General features: G+C 43.4%; 1 protein-coding gene across 1 annotated transcript; it reads left to right on the top strand.

Annotated features, from left to right (window-relative positions):
• stac (SH3 and cysteine rich domain) lies at positions 1–25,951 on the top strand. The gene is made up of 11 exons (XM_062469885.1): positions 1–495; positions 3,412–3,766; positions 10,196–10,329; positions 14,181–14,262; positions 14,588–14,694; positions 15,584–15,665; positions 16,204–16,271; positions 19,911–20,005; positions 22,355–22,406; positions 23,187–23,324; positions 23,983–25,951. Exons 1-11 carry the CDS (start codon positions 388–390, stop codon positions 24,079–24,081), a joined length of 1,320 nt encoding a protein of 439 aa, XP_062325869.1. The 5' UTR covers positions 1–387; the 3' UTR covers positions 24,082–25,951.
• Positions 25,952–26,913: the final 962 nt, after the last annotated feature.

The following is a 26,913-nucleotide window of genomic DNA, read 5'->3' as shown; positions in this document are numbered from 1 at the left end:
TCGCAGGCTTGTAAGCAGACAGACACAACGCGCGCATGGACATGAATGGGCTCTTGGAACATTACGCGGGACGATAGAAACGTTGAAGTATCGTAAAAGAGCAGTAGCAGGCTTATTTACATCACGACTGCCTGTCCAGCTAGCATATTACAATCCATATGTAACCGACATAGTTACTTAGAACAGTTGTACTTATGTGCTTTCTTTTTCGGAGTCAGTTTTTGTCTTGACAAAACAGCCTGTCGCAGATAACAGAAAAGCACGCCGATTTGACTGACTCTTTCAGACTACAAAGATATAGGCTACAGACAACTAATTGGGATGTATGAAAGTGAAGAAGGATATCCGAAGTCTACATAAACACGTTTTAATCTGTCAGGAGAGAAGATGATTCCGCCAGGGAACATGCAGGACGAGAGTTATGGGAATGAAAACGAGCGGGACCAGAACGACATACCTCAGTCACCGGCAATAAGCATCAGTCAGGAGACGAAGGTACTTAGGTTTACCTCACTTTTCATAGATAAACCTTAAGACATTGCTATACAAATGTGCAAATATGGTGATGGAAAATTCCTCCTTTCTTTAAATAGTAATATGCGTCATAACCTCAATTCTAAATCTAAAATACTTAAAAATGTATATTAAATTAACCTGTCAGTCTGCACTGGTAAAGTTTTGGGATGTCAGACTGAGAAAAAAGGCAATAGTCTTTTAACTTTTCATAGATTCAAACACGGATATTCTTATGTTTTATTGCCTGTTGCACATTCTGTAATTGGTTTGGTATATTCTTTGATATTTAATAGTGCAGTGTAGGCCTATTTGCATTCAAATAACGATGTTTTTGTTGTTGCCACCTTTCTTAATAATAAGTAGCCAAATACAGATACATTTAAAAAAAATGGGAACAAATAAATTGTAAAGTAGATGATTGTGGTAAGTTTCCAGATGTGTTAGGGTTAGTCACTACATGATACAAATGTCTGTCACTACCAATATGTTCAGTCACTAAAGTGCTTTAAACAGGGGAACTTTTATACATTTGATGCATGGAGCTCTCTCCATGCTGCTGGTTGTGTGTTTAAAAGGTGTTCAGGGTTGCCATGGGCATTTTGTCTCTTTCAGTGGTCCATCTATCTAGGTCAGCCCTAGTCTAAAGTACTACAATTAGAAGTAAAATATCGGTCAGGTCACCATGGTCATACATTATGTTTTCAGATGACTACTTTCCCTTCCTCCCTCAAAGCCTCTCTACGTAAGCAGGAGAATTCAGATACGCCTCACAGCTCTCATAAATGACAAATCCACCAAACTTGATAGAAACCACTTCAGATTTTCCATCTTCTTTTTTCTGGCAGACAGTCAAGCCCAGTTACACCAGCGATGGCAAGTGAAATGTATTTCCTTTCATTGTAGTGTTGAACATTTCTCATGTGCACACCTCAGTGCTCTTAGTCAAAGCTCTGTGGGAGGTGAGAGGGCTTGTGACAGGTAGTTCAAACCAGTAGTCTGCAGTAGATGTTGGATGCAGGCGGATTTCTGCACCTTCTTTCAGTCGCGGAGTCCTCAGAGAAAAGACCACTCAGCTGTGACTGAGATATGTTTTATAATTCAATTTCTTTCATTTTTTTTCCGGTAAAGACACCTAAATAACAGTAATTATGTTGCTCCAATAGCCTAATAGATCATTAAAAGAAGTTTGGTCTCAACCTTCTGATTAAGAACGTTTTACAGAGAAAAGTGGCATTCTAAAACTCTTTAATATAAAATATCACCCTAAGGTGTTCGAGGAAATAAGCTTTTAGTGTGCATCTTTTGGATACCCATTAGCCTCACTCTGTGCTTTAAGGGGACACTTTATCAACTTCCATGAAGCTTTAGCTCCTAAAAAAGAACTGAAAAGGGCATACTGTAACAACAGATTTTAACATCAGTGATGACTAGGAACTAGGTGTATTCTTGTATTATGTCCATGTCTAAATTAAGCCTGTTTAAATATAGTATATATCCAACATATACATGTATTGTATATAAGTCATGCACATCTGATTTAGCTGTATGTTTTCGCTAACACCTTATGTACTGTGTAGCAGGAGCTTTGTTGTTTGTGTGTACATACAGCCTTGAGGAAGGCAGCAGTTCCTCCTACTTTACTATTTAGATGAAGTATGTATTTAGTGTATTTAGTGCCCTCACACATATAATCTTCCCTTGATGCATGTAACATTAGGAGATGCTGTAAACACATTTTCCACCACTGTAAAGGACAGACCTTAGAAAAGTAATTGTAGCCTATTCAATGGCAGTATTTTCCCCATCGCAAAAGGCTCTTTTACAACCTCTCTTTTAAAAAGTCAGTCTCACATTTCCATAGTGTGTGTGCGTGAGCGTTTGTTGGGATGGGTGGGTGGAAGGGTGCCTGATTGATTGTTTCCAGATGGACCAGTGTGATCGATAGGTCTCATCACACACACACACGCACAAACTCACACACACATGCATACAATGGTGCAGTAATAACGGATCTGCCTTTTTGACCAAAGCTGAAAATAACCTCCTGGTCCATCCCATGTTTTGGTCCCTATTCCAGACACATTTCCCTCATCAGCAATGGTTCATAATGGGCCTGAATCCCTCCAGTCTGACTATTACTCACCGTTATTCATAAATAAATGTTCTTCAATTGGTTGCCGTGAGACCTAAACATAGACAGAAGCCATAAAATGATAATATACATTCGTTTCGTTTAGTCAGGAGTACGATAGAGATAGCTGGATTTTCTTTTAGTCGAGAAAAAGTCCTTTTTGGGAGGATGTGTAGAAGCTGTTCCCTGCTCCCTGCAGAGGGATTACACATTATGTTTTATGAGTAATGAGGCTGATTGAGGTTGAGGTGTTGAATTGCTACTCAGCGTGGTGCAGACAGCGCCTGGGCATCTTCCACCCAGAGGAAACTACAGAACCTATTACCTTTCCATGTAGGGGATCGTCAGGGATGCACACTGGAAAACAGCAGACAGCCTTTAGCTGTGGTTATTTCCCTGGCCCCCCAACAGGCCCTAGAAATAGCCTAGACTTGTCGCTTGGAATGAAGAGCAATGAGAGGAACATCTGCATCGTTGTCTTTCTAAATGTGAGGTTGAACCTGAATGGAGAGCCACTGAGTAAAGACATTATTTCCTGGTAAAGGGTTATTGTTGATTAGTTTGATGACAGACTACAGTAGATTGAGGGTGTACTACAGCATCCCTGGACCCAGTTAAGTCAGTTGAAACCTCAAAGCTAACTTACCCATTTTATCACAACCAGCATTAATGTATACTCCTACGTCAAAGTGAATCAATTCCCTCCCTCCCTCCCTCCCTGCCTCCCTGCCTCCTTCTCCCCCTCTTACCTCCCTCTCTCTCAGTTACAGAGAATGAAGCGCTCCTTGTCCTTCAAGACCAAGACCATGCGCAGTAAAAGTGCAGACAACTTCTTCCAGAGGAACAGTGACAACAAGCTCCAGACTGAGCTGCTCTCAGACGCCAGCAACAGCACGGGCCACCTATCGGGCTGTGGGGTAGTCTCCCTTTCAGCCCACCCGGTCGCTACCAATCTGTCCATCCCCCCTGTGCCCCCCCCCATCCCCTCGGCCCCGCCACCCTCCTCGGTCCGCACGCCGTTGCGCAACGGCCTCGAGGTCGACGCGTCGGGACACAGCTTCATGGAGCACATCTTCAAGAAGCCCACCTTCTGTGACGTCTGCAATCACATGATCGTAGGTAATGGAAATCCTCTCAGCAACTTTCTCATTTTCCCTTTCATGTCTTTTCCTATGTGGCATACATAAAAAGACAAACACTAGGTCATCTCCAGAGATGTTGTCCTGGGATCACTCCCAGTTCTGTTCACCTCATCACTCTCATCCCTTGTTGTTCAATGACGGGTTAGAACCGACAGTCTTGCAGTCTCCCTCCCTGTATCCTCACAGTCCCTTCAGGTCCAGAGTAACAGCAATCTTGACATATCTAACTACTTAACACCTAGACCCCGAGCCTGACCAAGTTGTTAGCTTCACTGTGAATCAGGTTGGGGGGCCCGCGAGCCTCCGTCTACCATTCTGAGCCCTCGCCTCCAGTCCCCCAAACACAGGCTCCACTTCTCCTGACCGGCTACTATGGCCAGCCCCCCTTGTCAGGCAGGAGTAGGGTGGGATCATAGGGAGATTATGTAACTCTCTCCTGGCAGAATTGGAACCTGGGTCGTCCGTTCCATCTGCTCAGCTGGAGCTATTGCAGCTTTTCTGCCGGCTGAAGAGACAGGACTGTGAATAATTAAATAAGCAAGGAAACCAGGTAGGTAGGTGGGTAGGTACATTATAACGGAGCGAGAGAGGTAGGGAGGTGGGTAGGCAAGTTAGACAGGAGGGAGAGAGTTAGGTAGGTAAGTAAGTTCAAAGGGAGGGAGGTAGGTAGGTAGGTAACTTAGAAGGGAGGGAAAGAGGTAGGTAGTTGGGTAGGTTGGAAGGGAGGTGTTTGTGTGCCTTGAAGTATTTGAGAGATTGAGAGCTACACATTTGATTAATTGGAAGGTATTTTGCTAACTAAAATATCTTTGGTGAAACACTTCAGATTGAATGATGTAAGATTTTGTATTTTTTATGTAAGCCCTCACGTGTCTTTAGGGGTAAGCCAGTGGGTCTTTGACTGCAGCGATAGTTAGTGTGGTGTGGGAAGGCCCTAGTGCCTGGAGGCCTCATGAAGAGGGATGCTGTGCTTCCCTCCATCCGTCCAGCGGTAATGAGAATCTGTGTGACGGTCAGGACCTACACCCCTGCTGGACCACTCGACAAATGAGAGAGATAGCCAGAAGAGAGTGGAAATGTGTTTCTGTGCCAGTATGTACATGTATGTGTATCTGTGTGTGCGTGTATGAGTGTATATGTCTGTCTGTCTGTGTGTGTGTGTGTGTGTGTGTGCATGTATGAGTGTGTATATGTGTGTCGGAAGAGAAGATATCAATTTCTTTAATGAGCCTCGGAGTAGAGAGAATTTGGCTGGGGTGCTCTCCAGATGTCTCTGTCGAACTCTGAGTCATGGAGGAGAACAGCAGCACACAGGAGCAGACACACAGCAGCTGCTGACAGAGAAATCACAGACAGGTCTGACACAACAGCCTACAGAAGACTCCAAGACCAAGTCAGGTAGCAGGGAGGGTATAGCTCAGTGGTTAGAGCATTTGCCTGCTGATCAAGAGGTTGCAGGTTGAAATTCCCTGTGCTGCATGCCACTTTCAAACGCTGCGATGGTAAATCCTCCAAGTAATGTTGGTGTAGTTTGCCTCGCAGGCTTGAAACAGACGATTGCGAAGAAAATAAGCTTTGACCAATGATGTTTTCCCTGAAAGTCTTAATTGACTTAAGGGCTTGGCGTTTCACAAATGTAGCCTTGGACACAAAACGGAGCAGCATGCTGCAGATTAGGAACAGGACATAAAAATCTTCTGAGGCCAGGGTGATACTCTGTTATCGATTACAGCCCCAGAAAAAAAACTTAATACAGACATGTCTACCTTTCCCTCTGTAGTGAATGAGAAATGTATCAGAGGGTGGAAAGTAATTTACAGAGTTGAAAAGAGGTTATTAATCCTGGTCTGAAAGTCTTACAGAACAACTAAACATGAAGAATGTCCTCAAAGTATGTCTTTACGTAGGGGAGTGTGTTTTTGTGTGTAGGTGTCCGTGTGTTGGGACAGCCTACATATATTTATGCAGCATAGAAAGTATATACAATATATGGAGATATTATTCAATCAGAATGTTCAAAGCCACGCCATTTAAGAGCCCAGAAGTCTAAAAATGACTGTGACAGGAAACCTTGACCTTATAAAGCAGAACATGTAAATGTCTGTGTCCTATGCTATGCCACATACCTAACAGCAACAGCAGTAACTTACCAATGCCTTTTTACCAATCAATTTAATCTTCCTTCTGAGACTAGGATCCCTCATCTAAAGGAAGAGATGAAAGTCAGTTGCTGATGTAATTGGTTTCATAATGATCCAGATGTTGGAGAAGAGATTACAGGCTGACTGACAGATACGGTCCCTGACTGACAGATCACCGCATGTGCAGACTTAGTAGCAGTTCTGATCCTCAGTCCTGCAGTGTAGCAGCGTCATGTCCCAGACAGCTGAGGTCATAGGTCACAATGGTAAGTCATCATTACTTGCCAAATAGGACATAGATGTGCAGTACACATCTATGTGAATTTAAGAGAGTATTTAAAGAGATAGTATGTAGACTAAACGAGACTACTAATAACAAATTACTCTCTAACCCGTTTGAGGTATACACTGTAAGTCAATGTCACATTTCTACTCAGCCATGTTGGTGTTGTCTGTGTTAACACTAAGACAGTTTTCCAACAGATGGTTTATCTATAATGACGTGTTTGTATATTAGCAGAGGTGCCATACAAATATGCTATTGTTCCCAGTACCAAGTATCATTAAAAGGAAGTGAGTGGGTGTCTTTCCCCCTGCAGTGTAAAATAAAGTCTTATCCAATTTGCAGAGAAAACTAATTAAAGTTCCTTGATAAACCCCAGTCAGCAGCTCAGGTCAGTGTTCAGAAGTGATGAAGAGGAGCGGAAGGAGAAGGGGGAGTAACCTTGGCCCTGATGAAGGTCATTTACACAGGAAATTAGATAATAAAGACAGGAAACAGCGCTCAGTGGATCAATACGTCTCATTGTAGGTGGAGTGTTTTGGTGTGCATGTGTTTGTGAAAGAGAGATGATGAGAAATTGTAAACAAAATGAGGAAGTGGGGAAGTTGTCAAAGAGAGCAAGAAAGGAAAAAGGAGAACAAATGTGTGAAATGGGGAGAACGTAAGAGATGGAGAGAGATCAAGTGCGCAAAGAGAATGAGGGAGGGTTTGGCAGTTGTCCAAACTATTACTGCTGTGTAAAAGAAAAATTAGCTGTTAAGGTTTCCAGGCCAAGAGAGAGAATGCCACAAAGAGGGGTATAAGTGCCATCATCATTACATTACATTACATTACATTTAGTCATTTAGCAGACGCTCTTATCCAGAGCGACTTACAGTAAGTACAGGGACATTCCCCCGAGGCAAGTAGGGTGAAGTGCCTTGCCCAAGGACACAACGTCAGTTGGCATGACCGGGAATCGAACTGGCAACCTTCGGATTACTAGCCCGATTCCCTCACCGCTCAGCCACCTGACTCCCACTCCCATCATCCTTTTCCCTGCTGTTAATAGGTCCGGGCACGTTTTTCTCCATCTCGACCAGCCACTCTCATATCATGTCCCACTGAAAGGGCAGAAAGGCTGGCATTTTCAGATGGTGGAGTCTGGATGAATGGGCGCCATGGTTCATCCTTCCAGCGGCAGTCATTTAAACCAAATGACTGCACCCCTTACCCAGGTTCACATCGCTCCTCCACCTTACTGCTCCAAGTCTGTGGGCCATTTAGACCCTCTCACTCTAGCATTTATTGAAGTCTTCTAGCTTGTTACCTTCAGAATAATAAAGTAGTGTTCGGCTGAGTTTTAGTTTGGAACTGAAAGAAGAGGCGGTCTAGCTAGTCGAGCTGAAATGTTTACTTTTGCATTTATTCATTCAGCAGTAGCTTTCATCCAAAGCAACGCACAAACAGTGAATATGGGATGTACAGCAGATGATCAGGGACCAGAAGTGCACAGTTCTAGCAATATTTCACTGGTTAGTGCCAAGAAACGGTCTGTATTTAATACCAGGCACAGAAACCTGTCTGTCAGGTGACGGATCGATCAGGTCTATCTCTTCTGTACACTTTCTAGTGCAACAGTTGTTGTTTTGTTATTGTTGTTAGTGTATCTTTGTTGCTGTCTTTCTCTGTGTCCCTATCAACTGCTCCTGTTGTTTGTTAATGAGATGTGTTAAAGCGGTATGTGTCACAACAGAAGGTTATGAGGTCCAGGTTTGCCCTCCCTGGTTTCAGTGTCTGACCACACCACTCTGAAGGCAATCGGTACCTCGGTCACAAGGCTGTAATTACTCTGCGTAGTCACACAGCACTGAAAGAGCAACAGTTACTTTTTCCTGTCTACAACTGTCTACAAAGGGACCGGGTGTCTGGTCAGAGTAATCTTCTGTATCAGTATCACACACTCACCCCTCAACAAGAGCCTGACCCCTGACCTTGATTCCTCTCTTCATAATAACATGGTAAATGGTAAATGGACTGCATTTATATAGCGCTTTTCTACCTTAGCGGCACTCAAAGCGCTTTACAATGTTTGCCTCTCATTCACCCATTCATACTCTCACTCACACATACCGACATGCCCAACATGATGAGACATGCCCACCCCTGCATGGCCTCATTGGTAAACAAACACGACAACCTGATGGCTTTTTCCGACAAGGCTTGCCTGTTGAACACTTCATGTGTGCGCCTATGCACACGACCCCCTGGGGCCTAAAGAGACACGTGCTCATTGATTATTCAATAAAGGCCTGGGAGCAGATGTAGATTCCCTTCACAATAATAAGAAATTAGTGCAGAGCTAACTGGTGATATTTATTATGGTAGAGCAGAAGCATGTAGAACCATCTGCCTGTACCATTGCTGTTTTTTAACACTGCCGCAACTTGGTTAAGGTATCCAGTTTCAACTTGTATGGAGTAATACAAATAATACTGTTAGCAATACATTAGACTTGTACAGCACTTTTCTAAATAGCTCTAAAATCATTTAATAATGACATGTATACATGGGACAAGTAAACTAGGTAGTTAAAAACTCAAAGAATCATGGAAGTTGAGGGAAGGAGAGAAGGAAAGGAGATAAATGGGTGAATGTTAGCTTGAAAAGGTGGGTTTGGGCCTTTTTGAATGAAGGCCGGGTGGTCAAATGTGGCTGGGGACAGCGTTCCAGAGGAAGGGTGCAGCAACTGAGAAGGCCCTATCACCCCAGGTTAGGAACTTGGTCCTGGTGGTTTTCAGTGTGGTTGCATCCACAGATCTGAGGCATGAGTAGGGGTGTGGTGGAGGAGGTCAGAGAGGTAGGAAGGGACCAGGTTATTTATGATTTTGTAGGTGGTAAGTAGTATTTTTAAGTAGGTCCTATATTTAGAGTAGAGGATTCGTGGTTAATGTCATGAACCGACTGCACTGATCTACCATGTTCAATCCCAAGATGTGAATGAACTGTACCTTTGATTGACCCAAGAGGGACATTGACCTTGACCAGTGTGGTCCCGAGGGAAAATGGTGAAAAATAAATCTGAACACGGGCCAGGAAAATTGTTGCTCCCTCTCATCCTTTCTCTTCCTCCTTTCTCTTCTCTTTACTAATCAACTCTCCTCTCCCTTCATTAGGATTTGGCAGTCAGTCAGAAAGATGGTGCCGAGCATCTGTTATCACCTCCCCCTCTACCCCTATCCCCCGCATCCCTCCATCACCTCATCTCCCCCATCCCTCCCCTATCCTCACCACCCACCTGCCTTCCCTACCCAAAACAAGACTTGCTCTCTCCGTGCTCACAAACACAGTGTTGCATGACTTCCAAATGCAATTAAACCTGATTCATTTTCATTTACTTTCAACGTCTGTGACTCATATATGGATGTGTGAGATGTACACAGAGCCAGGAGGGATTCTGCTGCTCAAGGGGATTCTGTCTGAATACAAAGAAAGAAAAGAAAGAAAGAACAAATGAAAGGAAAAAGAAAGAAAGTTTGAGTCCAATCTACGCCAAATCTACATTTTTTGGGGGGGCTGTTTAAAAAAAAAGAACAGCAGGATGGTTGAGGACACTGGGGCCCTCTCTGGGGCAGAAAGGTCAAATTGGTTCCTTCCTGTTTGGGTTATGAGTATTCTGTATGAGACACAAAGGGATTGTGGATCATCCTGGTCTCCTGAGAGGTCAAGGAGAAGGATAGGCTTGGTAGAGACTGGCAGCTGTGTGAGGGGGGCTGTAATGACTGAATAATGATTATTACTAAAGTGTTCCTTTTACCTTTCTTCCACATCTCTCCAGGCGGGTTAAGCTGTGCGTCTGAACTGAAATGTGTGACATTTGAAAGAGAACAAGAATAGATATATTCGGTGTCTACGTCGCTTTCCTGGAGTAGTTAACTAAATCAACTGACATCCTGTGTTTCTGTGTGTGTGTGTGTGTGTGTGCCTGTGTTCTCGCTGACAGGTACCACAGCCAAGCACGTGGTGTTTCTGGCAGGGAACACGGCAAAGCACGGCCTCCGCTGCAAGGCCTGCAAGATGAGCATCCACCACAAGTGTGAGAACGGCGTTGGAATCCAGCGCTGCATGGGAAAACTGGTGAGACCCACGCTGACCATCACTATCCTCTCCCATCAGTCATCATTACGACCAATAGGATCAATATCATTCACAATATCAGACGCTTGCCTAATAGGCATCAGTGCTATTCGTACTGCTTCACGGTGGCAGATGTCCTCATTCAGCTCACTCAGGCTCATCGTTTGGACACTGCGGATGCAAAGGAAATTATCCTTAAGGCACACGCGAAAACATACTCACGCACACAGATACACACGTATGATCTGGCAAGTCGTGGTTCCCACCTCCCGCTGCGCTGGCACGCAGGATGCTTTAAACAGGGTCAATATTGAGCGCACACAGAGGCTTATGATGACCACACACAGACATTTCAAAGTTATTAGATACTGTGTATGCTCTTTTGAAAAGGTGCCTGTGCACTTGGATGAACGATGATTACACCAGAATGCCGGCGGCTTTGTTTACAGTACCAGCCGCACTGCCTTTGATGTGAGAGATAACAGTGGTATACAACGCAGACAGAGACATGGCAGGTCTCATTTTAGCCCGGCGCAAGTTCTCCTCTCCACCTCTCCTCTTCCACCTCTCCCTCTTTACCTCTCCTCTTCTCCTGTTTTGTACCTCACCTCATATCTACCTCTCCTCCTGTCTCCCTCTCCTTCCTTTCGCTTCTCCGCTCTACCTCTTCTCCTTTACCTTCCCTCCTCTTATTCTTTCCACCCCCCCCCTCCCCCCTTGTGTGTTACTTGCAATTTATCACCTCTCCCTCTCAAGAGTGTGAACTGGGGGGTGGCATATTAATGAAGCCGTGCAGGCTTGTGATTGTCCAGTTGTTTCAGAGGTGGGCGGGGTGTGTTCGTTGATGATGGCGGTTGCCGTTGGTGCCAAGATTCATCCGTCATTATTTGCCTCCCACACGCCGTCTAACCGAACGTCCCATACGGAAAATAGAGTGGGGGTTTGGGAGGACTGGGTGGGTGGACTGAATGTATGAATCAATGAAACAGTGTGGGACCTTCTGGTTCTCCTGTCACTCCTGTGACAGGTGTCCCTGGGAATGACAGGGACTGGCCAGGGGTACATTGTGTGATAGCTGGCAATACTTCTGAGACAATAGGAATAGCTGGGAACAGTGCCGATTTTAGACTCTTTTCAGGGGTGCTCAAGCATACCTAAATTTCATCTCAGCACCCCTAAAAACAATAATAATAAAAAAATTACAAAAATTAAATATTATGAATTATTATTTTCTTAAATGCTCTTTCGTGCTCTAACGTAAGAGTTTGCAAATGTGTCTGTTAGTGACAGATGACAAACAATTACAGGTTCAAAGGGCTTTAAACAGGTTTAATATCCAGTGTCGCCATGCACCTTTAAGAAGAGGAGAAGAAGTAGGTAGTTCATTTCATGGCGCAGATGTCACATTCTCATTGGGGGCAGAGCCCCCCTAAAGGTCTGACCCTAGAATCGCCCCTGGCTGGGAATCTTGTTAAATACAAAAGCTGTACGTAAGGTTAGAAAAAAAACTGAATGGGAATGTTTGGAAAAGACAGGAAGGGGAAGGAGCTTGTTCTTGTTCAGCCCATCCATGAGAATAACATCATTTTCTCTCTCTTTCTCTTTATAACAGAGGGTTTAGGGAGGAGCTGTGCAGAGATTGGATCAGCTTTCAGGAGTGGAAAATTAGGTTGAGGGGTGACGCTTAAAAAGAGAATTATTCCCTGTAGATTAGGACTAAATTAAAGTACCTCTAAATTTAGATTGCTGTATTTCTTGAATCCTGCTTATTTCTCTTGGCGAGAGGATTTGGTCAAAGACAAAAAAGCGGACTCTGGCATTATGAAATGAGCCGCAACTTGGAGACATATGAAGCTAAAAAACATCATTCAAACCATGCAACACAAGTGGGTAGTTAAAAAGCTACATGATTTACAGCTGCGTGATTCACAACTCTCTGAGAACATAAGAGTTCTACATGGAACTTTTTGTAACCTTGGAAGAATCCTCTGGAAAACAGTTGAAAGTTGAATGAAAAAGTTCCATCTACGTTAGAATCCTAAGGTTCCACATACAGTATTACCTCTTTCAGCTTTGTTAGGTGCTGTTTGGAAACCTAAATTGTTCTCAGTGTTTGCCAATGGAAATATATGGAGCTTTACAGACCTTAAAAAAGGGTTCTGTATGGAATAGTTATTCAGAGGGGACAATTCTTTGTTTTCATAACTTGATGTCAATGCGAAAATAATTCAGATACTGTTTATTATTGCTATTTTCAAGTTCCAAACATAATACCATACAAACTGCAGAACACTAGGCACCACTGCCATCACTCATACTGACTTAAACCTCCGTCTTGTTGTAAAAACCAATCTCAGTGGCTGAACCAGCCATCACGTCGCACAACAAACGTGTCTCTCCTAACCTTGCCCGTAATGAGCTCTCCTCTGACGGTCTAATATCGCAGGATTTGAGGGGTGCTTATGGAGCTCAAGGGTTTCTTAATTTAGCTTCTCATCATGAGTCGTGGCAATTGGAGAATTAATCAAAGCAGATTAGCAATGCAGATTGCACCAACCCTTTCATTGATTACTGCAAATGTAAACAAACTTGTCAAAGTCTGAAGAGCTCCTGTGTGTTTGTACAGTATATGATGAGACACCTGTGCTAATTGCAAATCTCATGAATCCAAACCCAGAAATTAAACATGGACATGAAACACACAAATATAACAGCCAGTATACTGTACAGCATGGACAATATAAAACACCCTTTTTTACATAAAATCAGCATTAAAGTAAATTCAGCCGAGAAAATGATGAATACGACACTCAGAGTGTTTGTTTTTGTAGTGATCCTGCATGTCAAGTTCATTCATCAGCTCTCGCCTGGTTTATATTCTGTTTACAGTGTATGAGGTTAAAGGCTTTTCTTCCAGTGGTCTTGTCTCTTAATAGAATCAAATGAGAGTGAGTGGAGAGATGGGTTCTGAATCATGTTTAGGATTTAAGTTTATTTTGAACCGTAGGCCAGACAGGGAAAACACATGACACGACACATCACAGTTAGACAAACTGTAATCACCAACATCTGGATGTCCTGTGCTCATGCAACCTTAATGGACATTATGTAACTGTACAGATAGTATACAGATAGTTTACAGCCATTCCCTTTAAAGCCCATCTAGTTGGTTGTTCCAAATCAATTTACTTCAACACACACACGCACACACAGACATTACACAACTTCACAACTTCAACAACTAAGTTCCTGAAGGATTCATCTACTTCTGATCCTACAGTAACACTCTTCATTGCTTAAGCATCCTTACACAGTGCAGATATCACGGAACACTGCTGTGCTTGTTTCATGTCACTTTCCAGGTTGTTCAAGAAACCAGTATTATCTCTTATACGTGGCACCAGTGTAGAAAATAATGTTGAAATGGCCAGGAGGAAAATTGAGTCTACCATGGCCATTTGTTCAACGAAACCCTGTTGCAGTGTCGGCTTGCAGAATGCAGTTCCATACAGACACCCAGGCCACTACTGTTGTCCATGTGTGGAAATGAGTAGAGAGAGAAACAAGGTCATGTAGGGATGTTAATGTGGTGTTTGTGGGAGTGTGTATTGATCTTTCAGTCTGTGTAACTCCTCTCACCCCCTTTTTCCCATCTCTGTCTCTCTCTGTTCCCCTCTTTCTCCCTATTTCTTTTTCACCACCCCCACTATTTCTATCTTTGTCTGTCTCTCTCTATCTTTGCTGCTTTCTCTCTCTATCTTTGCCTCTTTCGCTGTCTCTGTCTCTCTCTTTCTCTCCCTCTCTGCTCCTCCCTCTCTCTCTCCACCCCTCTCCCTCTGTTCCCTCCGCAGCCTAAGGGTTTTCGTCGCTACTACAGCTCCCCACTGCTCATCCAGGAACAGTTTGGCTGCATTAAGGAAGTCATGCCCATTGGTAAGGACTTTTCTCTCTGCTGTCTCCCTCACACATTCTCATTCCTACTTATTATCTCTCCACAGCATTTCTAGAATGATTGACAAAATGGTACACTACCAACACTATACAATATTGTATGATTTTGCATATTTAAATCAAAGACACCTAACATGAATACATAGATTGTAAAATGATGCTTCAATTACAAATATTCGATAACCATTAGGATAAACAAAGGTTTTTTGGCAACCGTTTTAAACTGTTACTTAGTAAGAGCATCATGGTTTTACATGATGGATGGATGTTTTAAATGTTTATTTTCCATGATGCCATGTCCCTGCAGCTTGTGGCAGTAAGGTGGACCCAGTGTACGAAGCTCTGAGGTTTGGGACATCTCTGGCACAGAAGAACAAGAGACCCAGCGGATCAGAATCACCACACGGAAACTCTGTAAGGACCAACGATCAGTCACTTCTTTTGGGTGAACTATCCCTTTAACTGGTCTTAATCTCACCGTCAAGATTGTTTTTGATCACATGGAAATCAGTGTTTGCCAAGCAGGCTTGGTTTTGGGTTAGAGAAACCCTTTTCAATACAGTGGCCACGTTTGATTGGTCTTGTCCTGTGTGAAGGTGTTGGGTTGGGATTAGGGTTGGGTTGAGACTCGTGACTGTTATGCTGGAAAAGTGGTTACTCAGTCTGTGTCCCTGCTCCCTCCTCCAGACCCAGCTAGAGAGCATTTCACCCCAGACAGGACACCCCGGCCTGGGTGGTCTGAACACGACCAAGAAAGGCAGTCTCAGTCTGCTCAGGGAGATGTTGAGGGGACAGGAACACACTGCCATCCTGGCCCTGAGATATACTGCTCAGAGCCCTGCTCTTTAAATGGGAGGGATACGCTCCGAGAACGTAAACACCTCAGCCCCCATCACTGCTTATCAGACTCCATCACATAGAAACGGGATCTGAGGCTTGAATCAGTCCTTCCCTCAACAGGACACCTCAGAGAACAACTGCCAAGAGCAGTTGTTCTGGAGTGGCTGTGCTATACTGCAGGCTTGCACTCTACACAGGGACAATGTGACCACAGCGAGGTTTCCGATAATGGTTACTGACTGCTGTTACTACTCTGTGAACGTTTGGCTGCAAGTAAAAAATACGTGATCAAGACATTCTGAATGCTTGAACTGCGTAAACCATACAGTATATGTTAATGAAATAAGCTCAATGGAACACCGCTCTATTTGTTTATCAATAGACACATGGTATGCTATGTTATGGTATATTATGGTGTGTTTAATGATCCGTTTATTTATGCTTTGTGTGTGTGTGTGTGTAGACAAGTGACTTGGCCCAGGTACCAGAGGAGGCCACAGCACACAGTAGCCGGCACGAACTCACCAGGAAACACAGCGATGATGGTGAGGAGAGTGTGTGTGTCAGGACACAATGCAGTGTTGTTCATCCAATCATGCAGCACACAGAGAGATTGTATCGGTGCACACTGAGACATACGCCGTATTGACATCTCTCTGGTTCAAAGTGTTCTGATGACAGAACTGTGTTCTGTAGGGAACACTCTCTGTTTGTGCTGGCTTCGTCTCCAGGATCTTCACTATCGTGTCAGTCAGAAACATTCTCTCGAGGTTTACATAGATGATGAATACATATCAAAGAGAACCAGACCCAGAAGGAAGAGAGATATCAAACCCATGTGGTACTCTACTTCTCATATGCAGCCTGTGTGCACTGGTCTCTCTCCTCCCATATGGAGACACCAGTACCAGACAGGGGGAAACTATCACCAATCTGTCTCCTTATGGCTTTAGTGCTTTTTGTATTACGTAAGAACCCCAAGGACTGACAGGGTTCAGTCAAATCTGTTGTTGTATTGATTATCAAAGTGTTATTTTCAAATGTTTAAGTTGTGTTTAATAAATGTTTCTTTTTTTGTTGCAGTTTTCTCAGATGTGGAGAACGGCACAGAACATTACCATCTACCAGAGAGGAGGCCAGAGGAGTCTCCGGTGAGAAGCTCAACACTCATTACATGAACCATATTCAAGAAAGGAAATGTATTCACAATGTACAGTAAATCATCGATTCACTATTACTATTCAATGTATTATTAACACGCAGCGACCACCTCTATAAACACTTCTTTAACTATTCACGCCACTGAAAAGCTAGCTCTACAATCCTTGCTCCACCAAGCTGGTCCATATTGTGTGCATTAGTGATCACTCAAATAACTTGGAGTGAGTTTTAACCATTTAATCGGTTACGCTTCACTCACAAAGTGCAAATATACTGTGGAGCAGGTTTAGGGACTAAGCCAGTGAATGAGAGGTCGATTCCATGATATACCTCTCCTTCTTTGTGAGACGGCCTGGTGTTTTCATATGCTTGCAAGGTTGGCAGAGCAGAACACACAAGCATAAATAAAGATTCCTTTGATTCTAACACTGCTTCATGACAACACAAATGACCTGGGTGGCGAGCCTCCTTGTCTATAGACAGCCCCTTTGTCTTGAGCATGCTCTTTTATGACCCTGAGAAAACGCAATGAGCACACCGCAGCCAAATAAAACACCGGTATAAATACTGCCAGCGTCAACTGACAAATCATCTCAACTTCTGATATGGAAATGGAAAACGCTGACTCTTCGCGTTTGTTAAGTTTGTCAGCTCAGTCTGGTCCGCATCAGCAGTCTACACACTTCTTGGACAACTTTACTCTTAACTCTTTGGTGCATCCAAAACTTCTTGGTGTGAAGTTTTCAGGAGTTTGTTTACAGCAGTGTTGGAAGACTGTGGATATAGAGTTCAGGGATGGGGAAGGTGAAGGGTTGTTTTGGTGTGAGAGCTTGTAAGTATTCTCTTTACTATACTGGCTAGCTGACCAATCTACTCTGCTATCCTGAGGACTGATCCTGAACCAGATTCTAGTGTGTGTTCATCAGCAGGCTACACTTGGCCTGACTCCATCCCTGCTGAATTTCCCATGAGTTAGAGGCAAAGGCCTTGTCTCTCTGCCTCTGCCCTCTCCCTCTAGTCCTGACTTGGTCTCTCTCTCCCTCAGACTCTTCCTCTGGTCCTGCCCTGGTCTCTCTTGCTCCCTCTGGTCCTGCCCTGGTCTCTCTTGCTCCCTCTGGTCCTGCCCTGGTCTCTCTTGCTCCCTCTGGTCCTGCCCTGGTCTCTCTTGCTCCCTCTGGTCCTGCCCTGGTCTCTCCTGCTCCCTCTGGTCCTGCCCTGGTCTCTCTTGCTCCCTCTGGTCCTGCCCTGGTCTCTCTTGCTCCCTCTGGTCCTGCCCTGGTCTCTCTTGCTCCCTCTGGTCCTGCCCTGGTCTCTCTTGCTCCCTCTGGTCCTGCCCTGGTCTCTCTTGCTCCCTCTGGTCCTGCCCTGGTCTCTCTTGCTCCCTCTGGTCCTGCCCTGGTCTCTCTTGCTCCCTCTGGTCCTGCCCTGGTCTCTCTTGCTCCCTCTGGCCATGCCCTGGTCTCTCTTGCTCCCTCTGGCCATGCCCTGGTCACTTTGCCTCTTTTCATTCCACTCCCTAAGCCACAGGCACACACGGATAGCACCAGGTTCTGACCCCGGTGGTGTTTATATATCCAGCTCTGCTCTGTGCAATATTTAGTTCCTACGTGCTGCTCTGACTCTCTGTACATAATTCATGGCTACGTCTCGGTGGAAATTGGCCAAGTATTGCAAACTCAATATCAGCTCAAAGAGTGAAATAATGAATGTTTCATGGCAAAATTCCGTACAGAGACCAGTTTGAGCCTCTCTTTTTGTGCTGTCAGTGTGGTATACTATAGTAGTGTGAAGAACTTAAAAGTGTTCCTTATTGGCCATCTTATTTACATGTATTTATAAATAGTCCTACTTGTTTATCCTTAATGTCAACTTCGGAAAGTAACACAAGCACATAGAAAAAGTGCAAATAAGAAAGATACACAACAAATGTAAGGGCATACTGTAAACACATGCACACAGATATAAACACAAAAACACACACACTAATCTCTGGCTTCTATCTCCTGAGGTCAGCTATATCTGAGACATTTCAAGTGTGTTCGCAGGCAGTCTTATCTTCCTGGGCCAAGCACTGCTGGAGGGAGGCTGTCTGTCTGCCTGAAGCCAGACAGACAGACAGGCATGTAGACAGAGAAGCAGAAAACAGGCAACAAACCAGACAGGCAGGCAACTAAACAGACAGATAGACAGACAGACAGACAGACAGACAGACAGACAGAGAAACAGGCAGAAAGACAGACAGACTGTGAAATGGACTCAGGGTAATGAACTGAAGAATAAACCATATGCTTCACAGGGAGCTCACAGGCTTCTCTCTGAAGGAGAGCTACAAACACACACACAGACACACACACAAACAGACATACACACAAACACACACAGACAGAAACACACTCAGACACACCAATCACACACGGACTGCCTCTTGAGTCTTTAAAATTCGTAATTGTCTCAGCCAACACCTCTTCTAAAATGTCCAGATGTCTTCTGTAATGAAAAAGCTATTAATAAAAAAAATGTAAAAAATACATTGTAAAGCTTGCAACTCTTCAAATAATTTCTAGATTATTTCTAAAAAGCTTTGATTTAGATATCCACCATACAAGACCAAACACTCTCTATTTCTCTCTCTTTCTCTCTTTTACTCTCTTACCCATTTGCTCTCTCTATCTGTCAAACACAGGGATTAAAGTGGATGCCCTTGTAGAGATATTATCCTGCTGTAATAGATAATGGATAGTCTATGGTCGGCTGTGGATGTGTGAGTGTGTGGATGTGTGTGTGTGTGTGTGTGTGTGTGGATGACTCACCCTGGGCCACAAGAACAGTTAGCCTTGTGCATCCCATCAGACAAAGCAGCCACTATCCCACCTATTAGAGGAATAGAGGCCATCTTGTATAGTGGCTACTCAGGACACTCCATCATTGTAGCATCTACCGTAGCGTCAATGAAACAGACTTTAGGGTTTTATTTCTTTAGGATTTCTTCCTAAATAGATGCAAATGACATTGACACATGTCAAAATACATCTACCACAGTTTCTTCAACTACATCTCAGTGTAGTTGGAGGTCAGTGTTCTGGAGATGATTGTGACAGAGTGGGAAAGTGCCTGAAGGTGTGAGTGCATGCAGTCAGACGGAGACACCAAAATATCTGTTAATTGTGTTAACACCTCTTCAACAACATCCTCTCTCCCTCTCTTCCACCCTCGCGTTCTCCCTCTTAATTTCCGGGGTTTATATTCTAATGAAAACAGAGTCTTCTGAGGCTTTGTCTCCCACTCATTATTGTGATAAAAGTTCTCCAGAAACTTCCGCAGGTTGCTCAGGCAGAACCTGAGCAAGCCTCCTTCTGTCTATCCAGACAATGGACGGCTGGATATTTGATTGTAAATAATACCCGTATAACGTCATGATAATTACTGTATAGTAAAATTGATGTTGTTACTGTATAAATTACTGTATAATGTACTATATAAAATGAACTAAAAGTTAACTTTAACATTGACATTAGGAATGTTGTGTTCTTATCTCTACCGTGTTTTTCACCTCTGTACTGTGATGAATGTACTGTAGTAACTGTACGCTTGTGTGTGTGTGCTTGCATGCGTGTGTGTGTTTGCTACAGGAGCGTAGGCATCTGAGAAAGGACGTCCTGCAACTCAATACCTATGTGGCCTTGTACACATTCACTCCACAGGAGAGTCAGGACCTGGAGATGAGGTCAGTGGCAATCAGTACACACACACACATCATGACACACACACACACACCCACACACTCTCACACACACGTACAGTACACACGCACATGCATATTCAAACTGTAAACAGCACACACAAACACACATTGACAGTACAGTTCACAGGCATACAGACAGTACATGCACATACACATTTGTACTGTACACTAGTCAGGTGTTACAATAGACGGGTAAGAGTCAGTCAGAAAGCACACCAGACAGAGCTTAACGCTATAATCTGCTGTCAAACAAACAGCAAAAAAACTGTCTCACACTTCTGCAGTGTCTATCACCATCTGCGGGACTGGACCGGTCAAACAGTTCTATCTGCTGCAGCCAAATAAAGGCTGTGTTTGACTTTTCTCTGTCAGCCCTGGACGGTGGATTGGTTTTTAATGGCCATAGTCTGACTGTTTCCTGCTTGTTTCTCTGTAAACGTTTAGTGATAGCAGCAATCACCTCAGACTCTCCTTGAATACAGAACACACACTGTGTGTTTACCTGCAGCAATAAGCAGGCAGGCATAAGCTGAATGTTGCAGTCACTGGAGAATAGATATCCTGTTTTTGTCAGTGTCCTCTCTAATACCTACCTTTGTTATTCATGATAATCTGATTGTCTTCTGTTTTTGTGTGGTGTGTTTGTGTGTCTGTATAGTAAGTGTGTGTGTGTATGTGTGTGTGTGTTTGTTTGTGTGTGCGTGTGTGTGTGTGTGTGTGTGCATGCACCAATGTGGCAGAAATAGAAACAGTAAAGAATAGAAGAGAAAGAGAAATTTCCATAACCTTGGGGGCTTGATGCCAGTGATGTCACATCAAGGATAGATGATGACCAGATAGACGCAGAGGAGCAGGTTCACCTGTGTTCAGACCATTTTATAATCTTTCAAAGACTGCCATCTTCCCCATTATATGATGGTGTGCAGTCAGGACTTTTTTTTATTGGACTTGAAAATCAGACTGAGAGAACAGAACATTTGTTTTCTGTCTGAACAGCCCTTGGGCCTAACTATCCATTTTGTTCATCTTCCTCTCACTAACCCAGGCAGACCTTGGACCAGGACCATGCAATGTCTCTGCTGTCAATCGCTTCATCTTCCTCTCTCCTCGTCTCTCGTCCACTTCCACTCTCCTCCTCCACCCTCCTCTACCCTCTTTCTCCTCTCTCCTCCATCCTCCTTCCCCTACTTCTCCTTTGTTTGCCTCTCTTCTCTTCCTCTCTTCACTTCCTCTTCCAATATAATTCTCATCCTCCTCCCTATATTTCCTCCTGCCGTCTCCCCTTCCTGGTCCTCCTTTCTCCTCTTCCTCATCCTCCTCTTCCCCCCCTTGATCTTTCTCCTTTATCTGCACACTGTCTTAAGTTACCTTCACTTCATCTGATATTCATTGACAGTCACAGTAGGAGTCCAGTCATCAGACACCTCCTGGACAGTTACAGATGCATCTTTTAAAGCCTGTCTAAGAAAATCCTTGTCTCAAGGTCTCACATTATGCCTGTAATCAATCACCAGACAGCCTAAAAAAAAGCAGTAAAGGAAAAAATAACAAATAATAACTACTTATAAAAGAGTGCTGGATGTTTGAAGCTGGGAAATCAGGCTTGAAATTACATTCTGGCTGTAGTTCCATTATTCTTAGTTACACTCTTATGGTAATGAATTCAGTTATACTCTTATGGTAATGAGTTACGTACTACAGCAGTGGTAAATGAATTACCACTAGGATGGCTCACAATAGGCTCAACATCTTAAACATGTTTGAAGATATGCTCTTGCCTTGAACCTTTTTCATTACCATAATTCAGTATGTTCTGCATGTCAGGCTTTGTTTCTTAGTTTAAAGGGCATTCAATATTTACATTCTTATTTCTACTCTTTGGCAAAGAAAGTTAAACAGCACCTTTCAGTGTAGCAATGCACTAATCATGTCCAATATATTTTCATTAAGGCCTCATTTGCTGTAAGGAGACATTCGCTGTGTCTCCATGAGTCACGCAGAGTATTCCCAGCAACAGATTCCTAATTGGCTCACCAGAGGAATGACAGGAAACACACCAGCACCCGAATCACACTTCTGCCAGTCACTCACTGATTCACTGATTCTCATTGGTCTAAAATACCCTGAGGCTTTGAATGGATGCCAGTCATGACACATGAGATTAACTCGCTTGAGGATGCAAAGGGCCTTGGGTTTTCCCGTAACAAGTGTGGTCTGAACAGGAAAGGCCTGCAACCCTTAGCACAGCTTATTGGCTCTTTACATGAGTCAGGAAGTGAGAACATATGTCTTATGGTTTTTCTTGTTCTCTTCTGCTCTTGTCCTCTGCAGTCCTGGTGACAGGATCGTACTGGCAGATGACTCCAACGACGACTGGTGGAAGGTACGCTTGTCAGAGATGTACTGCAGTTGTGCAGTCATGCAATCAGCCATATCGTTGTGTGTTATCATCAAACAACCAATAATCAAGCCATCACCTGCCATTAATAGCATTATCAACACTTCTAGACCCTGTATTTGTTAGATCAGGCAGTATGCTTTAAAATGACCAGTTGTGGATGTAGCAAGTTGTAAACACAAATAGCCACGTTGGGTCTGCATTGAGGAAAACCAGGTGAGAGATTCAGAGCGATATATTGTAGGAAGAAGACAGCAAGCAGTGGGACTGAGACGGGCGACAGACAAATGTGGGAGGCTGGTGAGGCTCTGGGGGCGCTGAGGGGGTAGAGGGGGGCTGGGCTGAGCCAGCGTCTCTCTCTATCAGACCACAAACAGACTCATACATCTCCACAACCATTGATGTTGTCGCTGACAGATTAGGCGGAAATACAGCGTGGCCGGGGGGGCCCATCTGGGCTGCTTGGACACCAGAGCACACCCGATGCTTTTGTTTCAAAAGACAGGAAGCTGATTTAGCATGTACGCCTCAGTCGTGCATTATATATAGGTGCTACAAATGATAAAGGTGACTGCCTTACGCAGCATCTGCTCGACCTCTTCGCCGCTACGCTCGTTTGTTCTGTGGATGTGATCATGGGAAATGGGAACGCAACTCATCACGGTGAATGTTGGGGTAAAAGCATCTGCTAAATGAATAATAATTTGAATAAATAAATGTAACAGGTTATTGGTTTCCTGTCTCATCTCTGGACTGCTCTACCAGGGCTTCATCGAGGACAGGGTCGGCTTCTTCCCATCATCCTTTGCTCAGCAGGTTCGGGTGGGGGATCGAGTATTCAGGTGCACCCGGACGTTCATCGGCTGTAAGGAGCAGGGTCAGATCACCTTGAAGGAAGGACAGGTACCCAATAAGTCTTATTAGCCTCAGAATGACTACACACATAACCATGAAGGTGATTTGCAGGAAATGTACTGCACATCCGTTAAGCCCTAGACCCTCTCATGTCGACCATGCCTCTACAGCAGTCAGACACTCACACGCTCCACCTCCTCCTCTTCTCATCGATTCCCGCTGGCCGCGCACATCTCCACAGACTTCCTCCCCAGAACATTCACATCAAAGTCTTGACCTGAGCTGGCCAATCGAGAGTCCCTTCTACACAGTAACCATGGCATTCTGGTTTTGGCATAGCAAATGGCTTTCCCAGTTCTGATCCGTCTCCCTCGGTCTCCCCCTCAATGCTATGTGGGTGTTTGTGCATTCTGGGGAGAGATGAGGCCAGTAACCCCAATAGAGATGCAGTCAAATACTTTGAAGTTCAGTCCATAACCTCAGACAAGCCTCTCAGTTTTTTTCCAGTCACACAAACACAAACAACATCAGCTTGAAACTGTCCCTGAACATACATACACACACACGCATACACACACACACACAAAGGTTACTCATGAGCATTATTGATATGATTCTGGATGGTCAGCGGCTAATTTGATTTAATGTGGACAGAAAAAAGATATTCTTAATCTTGACAGGCTCTTGTTTTATCTTGGTCCCCCAGATTTGTGTGAGCAGTGAGGATGAGCATGGTGGCTTCATCTGTGTAGCCAGTGGAAAGAAGAGAGGCTACGTCCCCTGTGATGTCCTGGAAAACATCTGAGAGAGAATCAAAGAGTGACAGAGAGGCAGAGAGAGAGAAAAAGAAGTGAAGAGAAAGAGAGAGATGGGTGGATGGCAGGAGAAAGAGAGGGGGAGAGACAGTCCTGAGATTCACAGTATTGGTGACTCTGATTGTCGCTAAGTTCAGATGCCAGACTTGATTGCGCCTTCAGCTTCAAAATGGCCACCTGAATCCATGGAGGGAATTCACTGCTGAACTGTGAACGCCCCTGCCGCTGCCCCTGGAAGGACCCAGCTCAGCCCAGGACTGGAGACCCTCCACATCCCCTTCTGTCCAAGAACACAGATCCTGAGACTCATAAGCTGCCAGTCGAGCTTGTGGTGAGAGAGAGTGGGTTTGATGAATAATGGGACGTGGTTAGATTTTTCAGTTGTCTTGTTTATTTGTTTTTGTCATATGAAGGACTGTTGTGGTTTCTTTCAAGGATGTTGTTTGGCAGTTCCGGCGACAATAATATGCATGATTGGAGTTGTGTGTAAGTGCGTTTTTGCTTCCACTCTGATAGAAAGCATAGGGAAATCTAGTTTTGTTTACATGTTTTTCATCGAAGATATTATTTTCTGTGACTGGTATGGTTCTGCCTCCTTGTTTAGCCTACACCCCTCAAATTTGCCTACACAGATTATTCTCTGAAACACAGCCACGTAACTCTACATAATTATTATTGCTGTTCATACAATCTAAATTCTTGACAGTAGCACTTGCTGTAACAAACATTAGTAGCTTTTCTTAAATACATGTTTTGTCATACAATACCTCCCCACCAAGATTTAGTGCAGCCTGCAGGGCAGTTACCACCTGTTCTTCAATAGCATAAAGCTGTGATTAGTCCTCCTTTATGGATCCAAAACCTCACGTTACTTTTGTGACAGAAGGAAAACAACATAACGAGAGCACTGACGAGAGCACTGATACTAAACGAGAGGATTTTCAATGGAGTTTGAATCAAATCAAAGATTTTAATTTTCAAAGACATTTCTATTCCCTAGCAAAAAGAATATTGGTTAGTTAGCGATTTTCCCCTCAGAGCAATTTCTTAATGAATAATATTGAGGAAGATTATTCAAATCTTCATAGGAAACTTTAAAAGCGGTCATATTGTCTGAAGTTTACAGTGACTACCAAATGTATTTGTCTGTATTATGTTATTCTATCTGCACAATACTTTTCAGCCTGCATTTTATTTTACTTATTCATAAAGATCACAAAAGGCTGAGCAACCCTAACATGGATTGGAATATGTATTCCTTTGTATTTTCATGTTATTGATGTTAAATCTGTATTGTATTTCAACATCTTGAAAAGAGATATAGGAGTTGCCTACAGTATACACAAGGATGTTATGATGATCTATGTGTATGTATGACTGGTCCATTGGCAGTAAGATGGTCAAACCTTTTTAGATTGCATAGTACGTTCAAACCATGATTATTAATACCAATAAGTTATACTGTATTCTTCAAAGTGTATGAATATTTCTCATCAGTTGAAATCAATGGAAGTATAAGGGACTGTGGCTTTAATTGAAGTGTAATTATTCTCTACACGTTTTCCTCTTTGTCGTGATCTGTTCTTTTAAGATTATCCTGCGGAGGTTATTTTAAGTTTCCCGCTCATAACTGCTGTTTTTAGCTGTTGATCATTCTTTTAAACAAAACAGCAAAGGTATGTCAGTTGATCTTTTTTCCAAACATTACACTGCCCTGAGACGTGTACATACTGTATGCACTGGATTAAATATATTTATTATCAAAATACATACATAGAATTAGATTCTAGACTTATTTGTATAGTTTGTATACGTTTCTAAAACCTCCAAACATGAAGTCAACTTCTCTCTTCATCCTCCCATCCTCTCCTAATCCTCTCTTTCTAATTTCTTACTCATCTCTCACTAGGATTACATCCCAGTTAGATAACATACAGTCACAAGAAATCTTTGGAGAAAGGATAGTAGCAGGGATTGGGCATGAGAGGTAAGAAATCCCAACAGTTTATACTAAACCTCCCCTCTAGGATTTTCAATTTAACCTAATACTATGGATATTTATTTCCTTAACATGATGATATAAAAAAGAAACACTGATAGTGATGGACCGGTTTTGATGAATGGACTGCTATTCCGAAGTGATGGTCCTCCGTATTTTATGGGATATTATTCAAGAGCTCTGTGATAATAGGGGAGATGAATATCCTTGTCTGGCTTGATATGAATGGCCACCATAGTTCATCAAAAGAAGTTGTAAAATACATTTGGTAAGCTATAGTTTTGAAATCCCCATGAAAACAGCTAGGCTGTTTTTCCTATGCAAGGATATGAGGCAGGAGTACTGTGTATTGATCAGGAAGAAAAACAGTTGACAAGAAACATTGGACTGCGGCATAAACAAAGCATTTCTCTGGGTTCTCATTGAGTTTATGAGCCAGCTCTGACACCTGAAATAGTTGTGTTAATGCTGTTTATGTTAACTTAATAATACATAGAATACAAAGATAGGAAATAAATATTTATAGAATGAAGCCTTTTGTATGTCCAGATAGACTCTTGCTTTCATCTGCCTATTCGCAATCAAAGCTCAGTTCAAGAAGCCACTCAAATTCTGTCCAATCACTATCACAAGTGACATCCACTAGGGATTTGAAAAGTCCACTTTGGACAAATTGGTTATTTATGTGAGGACCCTGGGTTGGCCGACATGTAGATTCTCGGAATCTAGTACCTAAGGAGCCCATGCTGGTCTGATGACACGCTTCTTTTTCTCAGACTAAGCTCAGTGTGTAAAATATAATTCTGATGAGTTACAGGGCATA

Source organism: Osmerus eperlanus, chromosome 9 (genome assembly GCF_963692335.1).
Source record: "Osmerus eperlanus chromosome 9, fOsmEpe2.1, whole genome shotgun sequence".
NCBI classification, from domain to species: Eukaryota; Metazoa; Chordata; class Actinopteri; order Osmeriformes; family Osmeridae; genus Osmerus; species Osmerus eperlanus.
This window is presented reverse-complemented; position numbering and strand designations above follow the sequence as displayed.